The sequence below is a fragment of the Pungitius pungitius genome, chromosome 18 (assembly GCF_949316345.1).
Source record: "Pungitius pungitius chromosome 18, fPunPun2.1, whole genome shotgun sequence".
Taxonomy (NCBI): Eukaryota; Metazoa; Chordata; class Actinopteri; order Perciformes; family Gasterosteidae; genus Pungitius; species Pungitius pungitius.
In genome coordinates, this window is record NC_084917.1 from 5,785,558 (window position 1) to 5,795,307 (window position 9,750).

The 9,750-nt window shown below is 39.3% G+C and overlaps 1 protein-coding gene across 1 annotated transcript in view; it reads left to right on the forward strand.

The window, feature by feature from the left end:
• Positions 1 to 7,583, forward strand: part of LOC119227020 (astrotactin-2-like) — a 170,199-nt gene extending 162,616 nt beyond the window's left edge. The window contains exons 21-23 of the mRNA XM_037485466.2: positions 2,952 to 3,052; positions 3,483 to 3,666; positions 5,919 to 7,583. Of these exons, the coding sequence (XP_037341363.2) occupies positions 2,952 to 3,052; positions 3,483 to 3,666; positions 5,919 to 6,156 (523 nt within the window). The 3' untranslated portion in view covers positions 6,157 to 7,583. The remainder of the gene's footprint in view (positions 1 to 2,951; positions 3,053 to 3,482; positions 3,667 to 5,918) is intronic.
• Positions 7,584 to 9,750: the final 2,167 nt, after the last annotated feature.

Here is a 9,750-nt window from a genome sequence, read left to right on the forward strand (position 1 = left end):
TAGAATTAGAGGACACCAGCCGACATTTACGTATTCTCCTTGGACTATTAGGCATTTTAAGTCCTTCAATGACAACCGGTTTTATCGTCAGTTCTCCCAAACATTTAAGTAGTTTTATCAAATTAGTGTCTTCCTTCGTGGTAAAGTTTCAGCGGCCCTGTGTGGTATTTGGGGTTTAGCTTTCAGACAGGATGAACTTTTTAATGCTGAACCCAAATATGTATTGCGTCAAACGATCATAATTCCTACAATTACTTTTTACTTTGACTTCCTTGCATCAACTTTTCTCCAAGTATACCGGAACCAAATTATGTGTGGCGTGCGTGTTAATCTGTTGAATACTTTTAATAAGGTGTCATTTATTACATTTATTTGCGCTGTGAGTCCTGCTCAGCTCAGAGGGAGACTGATCGGAACAGAACGTGAAATGCAAATATTGTTTAGGGCCGTTGGACCAGTGCGACGCCACATAGATCGGAGGATTTCAAAGTCACGAGATACTTTAAGCTGCAGCGAACGTTCCGCCATTTAGAGACAGTTCAATGTGGCTTTGATTGATTTGTGGACTGGCTCTACCGTCCAAATGCTGATGTCATGGAAAAGTCATCCCTTGCTGCTCGAGCTTCTCTCGGCATGCCAAAAATACTGCACTAATTGATCCTCTCTCACTTTCTCTCACCGCTCCTCTCCCACTCCGTCTGTCGCTGAGCTTTCTGTCTTGTCATCCCGTGTTTGGCCTTCTCCCACCGGCTCATTAAATTAGAGGACAATGGTTACTTTAATGGCAACGTTGTCAACTTACAAAAACATTAATCTGCCATTTGTCCTCTTCATTGTTTGCTGAGCTTTCAGAACGATGGCACAGGAAGAGAATTGTGCTGCTTCCAGAGGAGTTCCGCTGTCGACCCGGCCAGAATAGATGCGGATAGAGGCGGATCATTTCGACGGGAGAGATAGACGGCACTGATCAATACGCGAGCGATCTGGAAGAAAAAAAAAAACACACAGAGAGAGTTGATGTGCATCGGTGTGTGAGCGTGCATTGGTGGGTGGCCCGGGCTGGTTGTTGTGTGTCTTGCCAGTTTTTTGTCGCTTGATGTTTTGACATTCTCATGGCGGGCCAGACTGTGGCTGGCGTGCTTTGTTCTCCCCGGAAATCTTCTTCTTCAGGTTTTGAAAATGTTTTAAGGATCCCGGGGCCAAAGGTTCTATGGAAACTGTAATAACACAAAACATATTTACCTACATTGATGTGAGCCGAACCACCACCACCACCAAAAAAAAACAAAAAAAACAGGAATAAAAGGTCTGGCAAGCTCACATTCTTGATACCAAAGACGACTTTTAACAAATTGTCTTGATAAAACTTCTGTCTTGTCGTCCTCTTGCTCTCCTCCCCCTTCCCAACTCATTGTGTCCATCTGCACGTTATGGGGCAACATAATTCAAACAGTGTGTCCGGCATTGTTAGGACTAGGCCAGTTAGGACTGTGCGTCTTTTGTGAGGTTCTTGGGGAATACCACATCCACCCCGCTGAACAACAAGACCAGACAAACTATGTGAGCTATGTCCAAACATGCCACGTTACAAAACAAAAACAATAATTTGACAGCTTTGGGACAGCTCTCACAAGAAATTACATGAAAAACAGTCAAAAATGTTTTCAGGATGAAAAGGGAATTTGAAAACAACAAAAAGAAAATCTTTATTTTCATGTTTTGCTCAAAGTATTTGGCAATGGAACGCCATCTCAGTGGTTGATTTTGTCTCACGTTTTTGTGGCTGCCTTGTTGTCATCTGTTGTTTCTGCAGTGGTAAGTATGTGGGAGTGCTGCTGAAAGCTTACCGTATTTCAAAACTACACACAAACATTTCTCAGTACTAAAAGTTTTGCTCTTCAACAGGAAAAACTGTGCGTTTGGAATCTTTTATCATTTTATTTACAAAATTGAAGGCGAAAACAACCACAGCTTCATTGTTCATGGTATTCCTCATTGATACTGAAACATCTAAGACACTCTTTTTGACTTCTCAGTTTAGAAGATGTGCAGTCTGTACACATCCAGGCATAAGGGGAGGGTCAAATTAGCCAAAATAATTAGAATCACTCATGTGGGTGGCGGCCATGAGCCAAATATTGACTTGGAAGTTAACTTAGTACTTACTGGCAACCTGTTACAAGGTGCTACCGGTTGCTGCTTAAGCTACTTAACTTTGATCTCATCACAATGTTTTTCACTGCAGATATTTTGACTTGTCATAGTAGGTAATGCACTGGTGTTTCAAATGATATTGTGGTTCCTGGGGTTGCCATGGTCACATGGAGAGCGGCAAGTGGCAAGTTCAACAATCATCAAGACAACAGAAAAAAAGAGAGAGCGGCAAGTGACTTCTCTCTTTGCTGCTGTAAGGATATTGACGGATTAAGCTGTTCTACCCTTAATGCGCTTTTTAGATTCAATATGGCCGCTTCCGCCTTGCACTTCAGAGGTCGACATATTTGCATTTTCAAAACGACATCCAAAGGTCTTTTGTTTTCTATCGTTTGCTGTGTGGTCCTACATTACGTAAGATGCGTCAATATGATCAGGGTGCTGTTTGGCCCCTTGTCGAATACCCAAAATTTGGATTTTTGACATTTTCAGACAGTCTAGTCCTGAGGGAGCGCTTGGAGGCAAACCAGATGCCCCACTACGCGCCTCTTGTCTGCCTTTCTTTGTGCTACTCGCTGCTCTTCTTTTCAAATATAAATCCCATAATCCCGGGCTACTTATTTGCAAGATGTTCACTCAAAAGTCATGTGATGTGCAGGTTATATGATCAAATATCCGCTTTCAAGACCACCGTGTCATACAGCCCATTTCCCTGCGTCTGGCACTGTATCATACTTACTCTTTTCCAAATAATAAACTTTATTCTGTTACTTGTTTGATGTTGTCGCGTTCATCAGGTTTACCCTCCATGCAGTGGATAGCCGAGGCAGCCACTCTGAGTCAAGCTTCGTCTCAGTGAGGACATCCTGTCCAATGGTAGATGACAGCCGAGCTGAAGGTACTGTCAACTTTTGACTTTTTTACGACTTGTTCCACACCTTGATTTCACTGAATGGGACCGGTTGTCACATGTTCTACTCTAGCGTGATTTTGCTCATCATCAAAACATCCTTCGAATGTAGGCTCTGCACACTCCTCCTATGCAGAGCTTGCGTGCCCACCGAACTATAGGAACTATAGCTTCGCATTCCCTTTTTAAGGGAAAAATAAGTTTTGTTATAACTCACTGGCTGTACTGTGTTTGAGGCTTGGTTCATATTAGGGCTTACAAATCAAGATACCTCAGCCTGCCTTGCATTGATGTCTCATTCCTATTATATTAAATTATAGTACTATGTTCTCACACTTTTATCTGCTTATTATTCTCCTCACTCACGTTCGATTGCATCTGCCGCAGCATGTATCACTCTTCCGTGTATCTCTTACAGAGATTGCAGACAAGGTGTACAACCTGTATAATGGCTACACCAGCGGCAAGGAGCAGCAGATGGCCTACAATACACTGATGGAGATCCCGTCTCCGCTGCTGTACAGAGTCCAGCACCACTACAACTCCCACTATGAGAAGTTTGGAGATTTTGTCTGGCGTAGTGAGGATGAGCTGGGCCCAAGGTGAGAAGAACTCGGCAGGAACACATGTTTTTTTCTTTTATAGTAGTTTTCTTCCAAACTGTCACAATATATATTAAACTTACCATGATCACCTTTGATGACCTTGGGTTCTTTAGTATTTGTTATAGTTAAACTTCTTGTTTCTTACATGACAACAGCCAAAGCTTTCTCTCCTACTTCCCGAGGTGCCTCTACCTGAAGGATGGTGGGCAAGGTCATCATGATAAGTCCATGGTTACTGGCCCCTCCTCCCGTTGCCACGGTGGTGCTGAAGCAGTGTTTGACAGCCAAGCCAAAAACTAAACACCAGGAGTCCGCTGACACTAAGTCACCTTCAAACTCCATTTCCTGTTCTTTCTCGTAAAGAGTTCCTTGGTGTCTACAACATGCCACTCTGACATCCCCTGAACTATGACCCCCTTTAACAGGGCCGCTCCCAAATATAGTCTGCTGTGTGAAAAAACACTGAGACATTACGACAAAACGTCTAAATTAGAGGAACCTGACTAAAACCTCAAAAGAAGACCAATAAACAGTTCTTCTCAAGGAAGCGCTGATTATAGCAAAAATAAATCCCAAGTTATGTCCCAATGTTTTGATTTGTCCACCCCCGCTGCCCGGGAGACCTTCTTTCAAGCCATAAATAATGATATGATGATCGTGGAATCATTCTGGTTCTTAAAAGGATTAGGTTTTTGCGTGTTTGTGGGGAGTGGAGGGGGGGCACTGGAGGGGGGGGGGGGGGGGGGGGCTTTTGCGATGAACGAGTACGGATTATTTACTGCCTGAAGTTGGAAGGGTCGAGCCTTGTTGGGGGTAATTTACAAGCAGGCTCTGTTGGTGGTTCTTTTTTAAAAAGGTAACAGAATGGTCAAGTGAAATGTAAGAACAGTCCAAAGTCCTCCAGGACTCCTCCAGAATTTTTTTTAGCATTGTTTCAACTGAAAACCAGCTCCTTCCATCATGTTATTGTTTTATGGACATGCTGTGATGATACATGGTTGCTGCTTTATTTACCTTCACCCCACATCAGTCTCTTTTTCGTTGCATGTTGTTTTCAGTTCTGGTTTGCCTTCCTTTGAAACCTTGTTTGTGTAAAAAATGAATTGCTCAGGACTCAGTTGTTTAAATCAGTAGAGACTAAATTGTTTACTTAGAAAGTCCGTTAGTTGCATCCTGAAGAGTTACGTTGTAATAATGTTTAAAATGTGTCCTTAATTGTTTTATTTGTAATTTCCTTGTTTGGCATGAACGGCATCAAACAGGTTTAATTTGTGCATAGCTCACATGCTTGCAAACTTCCCTTAATTATGTGTTTGGTATTCCATTGTTTCGGCCGTAAGAATTCAAGGGAAATGAGAAAAATGTTTTCCGCCCCCTTTTCAGCAAATAAGTGAAAAGGATGTCTGTGCTCCTAGTTTAACTAAAGACAGATGCTGATGCTCAGGCAGACACCGCTGTTGGATTTTGCCCTTCTGTGTGTGTTGTCCTCTTTTCACTACACATTTGAGTTTAACAATCTCAAAAAATATTAATCTAAACTTAATCTGTTGGTATTTGATTGTTAGGTAACTATGGATAGATGCATGCATGTGTGTGTGTGTGTGTGTGTGTGTTGTAAAGTATTTTATTTATAACCTGATATTTGGCTCATTCGTGTAAACAATAAACTTCTGACTGGGGCTTTGGGAAATAATTTGTTGTCGGACGGACTACAGGCTTCTGTACCCGACGATTCAAAATACTGATCCATGTGATGCCTTTGACTCCAGACAGGCAGTCATAGTCCCAGGAGAGACATTGTTGGAATTCTTTCTTAACCTCCAGCACTGAGGTTGGCGGAGTGGCAAATAACATTTTAAGAATTTGAACTGCTTTGGTATGAAATTGTGAGCGGATTATTTTCCCTGTCCATCCAAAACTGGCAAGTGATTGTGTAAAGTGTAAAGTGATTCAATGATGATTTTATTATGATTTATTGATTGATTGAAGCATTTATTTCTTGAACATTTAGACATTAACAAATAAAATATTTAAAAATCAACATAGACATAGACCACAAAAGAAAATGAAATGATGAAGTGTCATCTGGTACCTTTAAAATAAATTAAAATCACTGTCCATCATTAATAAGATAATGTTTATGCAAGTTGATTATTAGATCATTTAACCACGTGCCCTGCTACATTCAGTACAAAAGTGTATTCTACATGTCTCGATTTGAAATGTTTTCTTTTCTTCTCCCTCAACAGAAAAGCCAACCTGATTCTACACAGGGTGGAGAAGATTAGCCACTACTGCCGGTCCCTCCTGCGCAGCACCCACATCCAGAGCCGCACCGACACCATGGCATATGTCTACTGCCGTGGTGAGGAGGGGCGAACTCCCAGCAACACGTGGCATGGCTCTTTACATGAAAGTCGCACCACCTGCATGGAAAAACTCATTTCGGTACAGCGTAACACATACAGCATCACTAAACTCCGATGAGACAGGAGTTTGGAGTCTGCAGCGCTGGGGTTTTGGTTTTTGGTTTTGTTTGCAAAATGACATCAGTGATTGATGAACCTCGTCACCCAATCTGCAGTGTCTCTCAAGTGACTTGGGGATTTTGGAAGCCGAACTTTGAGAGCCTAAAAAAAAGTGAATTTACTGGACATTGTGTTAAGCTACCAAAAAAACATATTTTTGTGTGGCCTACTTTTATTGTAAAACAAAGAAGAAGAAAAAACTTGCCAGTGATTGCACATTTCAATGAGAAACGTGTGTGAAACTAGTGTGAAAATGTAATATATAACTCAGCCAAGAGACCACTGGTTGGCTTACGTACTTTGAATGTAATATTGTAGTTCCTTTTTGGTGCTTTGAAGCTTACCTGGAACACTTAAATGAAAAAAAGGAGAAATTGAAGTGTTTAAGCCAATTCAAAATTACTTTCTTGTTAATATTGATACAAAAAACTAAGCCATTCTTCATGATTGAAATAAGAACATCTGAAACAATGTTGTAAGACTGTATTACATTCAGTTGTTTCACTTGAAAAAGCAAAGCTTTTTATTACCACTAATCAGCCTGTTGAAATTATGCAAAGATAGAGTGGTTAGTATTCATTCAAGGACTTAGCACTGATTTACAGGAATCATTTTTGTCTTTAGCATTTATTTTTGAATCTTCAGTTCCCACAATAAATGACATGGAAAATTCTCCGATTTCATGGACATGGGTTTTTCAGACTAGAAATTAGCCGAAGAACTATGTGTCTAAGACAAAATAATGCAATTCTATGGCCACACTGAATTCTTTAAAGTTAATGCTTTGCATAACTTTGCGGGATTTGGCATATGAATAACCAGAGCAATTGTAATATAATTGATGTTTAAAAAAAACAGCATTATATTGCTAGATCGAATGATGATTGTTGATACGTTACAACTTATCAGAAGAATGGAACTTTTTGTCATCGTGGGTGAAGTCATCAAGTATTGCAAAACTATTCTGGCATCGTTCACTGGGGAGCAGTATTAAATATGGCATCACAGTCACAATATGGTAATAATAAGGTAATTCTCAAGGAGACTATGATGTTTGCTAACTTATGTGCATACATAGAAGATTTGGTAGATGATCAAACAGTTTGTGTTGAACCGACTGTAAGGTTTTGAAGTACTGTACACTGAATTGTGCATCTGGGATTGTAGGGATCATCGGTGGTCCTTTTAATCCTCTTATTTTTCCATTCAATGTCATATCTAAGCCATGAATTTTGTTTTAATGCAGATGAAAAATGCCTTTTTTTATATATATATACATCCTATGTTATATGAATTGTGAAATAATGATTAAAAAAATCATTTAATTGTACATTTTGAATTGTAAAAAAAGTATTATGTGGCTTTGTTTGTCTTTTCTGAAGAATGTGTAATATTAAAAATGTATATTGAATCAAAAGACTTGTCTTTCTACAACTGAATGATACAGTAATTCAAGTTACTAACAAATGATAATATTGTACAGTTATGAAGTATCTCTTTAAACATATTTTAGGTAGGTCTTACCCGCAGTAGTAAATTTAAGTGAATGTGCATTTCCCTGAAACCTGACACCCCGCCATTGGTGCTTCAACCGTTTGAGTACAGTTTACTGACTTTGACACCACAAAACCCAGTGGTGTGGGGTGTTGCTATTACACACAACTTTGTGGCCTAATGGCATAAGACTACCTGGACTTTTGTCCAATTAGGCGCAGGTGTTTGAAAGGTTCTTAGTAAACAATGCAATACAAATTATAATATCGTATGAGAACGAAAATATTTTAAATTAGTTATTATAGTACGGTATTTATTAAAATAATTGTAAAACAATGAATGAGTCATTGAAAACACATTCAATTCCTGCTGTCAAAAATGTCATGAAGGAAGGTGAAAATAAATCTGAAATATATCTAGTTGATATATGTTGAAAAAGTTATGGCTCAGGAGAAACAAAAAGTGATGTCATAGTATGCCAAATTATATAAATAAAAATGCCAAAAAAGTTTTGATTTTGAAAATTAATAGTTTCGAAAGTTTAAGCAATTTATAGTAAGATTATTAGCCATGGAAAAGTAATGGGATATCATATCAAAAATAGTCATGAAAAATTAAAGTACAGCACATTGAAAAAGTCATCGTATGGTGTTGAAAGGAGGGTTAATCCTACCAGGTTTCCATCCTCCCCTGTGGTTCACATGGGTCACGCGCCCTACGCAAAGTGACACAGGACCTAAGCTGAAGTCTCCATAGAACAGACAAATTGAGTTAAGTTGCATAATGTCACGTGAATATTTGGAACAGAATTAGTTAGCAAAAGGGCAAAATTTGGATTGAAATGACTTTAATCAGATTTTAAATTAGCATTTTACATTGCAGCACAGTTATGTTCCTGGTTTACCCAATTTACCACATGACCCAGCTGAAAAGGGGGAAATCCGTTGCTAAACTACCAGACAGCCATCCATTATGAACTATATTATTCGTTCATTAGTTATATAATTATATAACTATATATAATTTATATCATTACCTAAAGGTGGCTATGCCTGTCTGCATGCGAACTGCTGGGAAGCATTTTCTTTTTCCATCTCCCTCAACAAACTATTCCTTTAAGCTCAGATCCAGTTTCTTTCCAGTCATGCAACATTAACTGCACTTTAAAAATCAGTAGTTTGATGTTCATTCTCACAAAATAGGCCATTAACGTGATTGGAGTGCCAGGAACAACACTCACGTTTCCATGCCAATGTATCAACAACGGCATAAAGAATGAGCTCCTCTTTGATAACCACCTCAGCACTTTTTTGCATTTTGATAAGGCTCACTATGGATGTTTCAGAAGAAAGATCATCTTTACAGGCGCTCAGGAGTTAAAAATACATTATAAGGCAGCTCCAACACTTTTGCAATGACAAAAAAAAAAGCTTTCAAAGAAACACAATCAAGCTCATGTTCACTTTAACCAGTGTTTTATTTCTACACAATAAATGACAGCAAAATGAAAATGATGATCGTATGACTATTCCTTATGAAAATATAGTACACAGACATGTTTTGCCATGTACCAGAGCACCAAAAAGATATATTAACTGCAACGGTGAAAACAGAGAGAGATATTGGCTTTAACATAAAAGTCCAATCTGTTGTATATGTGCCTGAAAAAGTGCATACTGTTTAAGAACCAAAGAGAGAGGAGGCCATCGGAGGGACTACTGAGTCTGATGGCTACCTTTACAGTGTTGGTGAGATTCCCAGGAAACACAAAGGCATCGGGATTAGACTCGACAATGTACAGTATGGGAGTGAGGCGGAAAATGAAAAGCTGTTTGCAGACTAATTTGAAATACACGCGTCGATGCACCACAACCATCAGTCCGGTCTGATGTGAGCATCAACTCCAACAGACACCCCGAAACTGCAGAAATGACCAATGTTTTTTTATTCATCTTGACAACAAATAAATATTTAATGACTCAATGGATAACTTCATGGTTTAGACAACTGACAACAGTGCTTGTACTAAGCCATTGTTAACAAATGAATGCTGACAGGG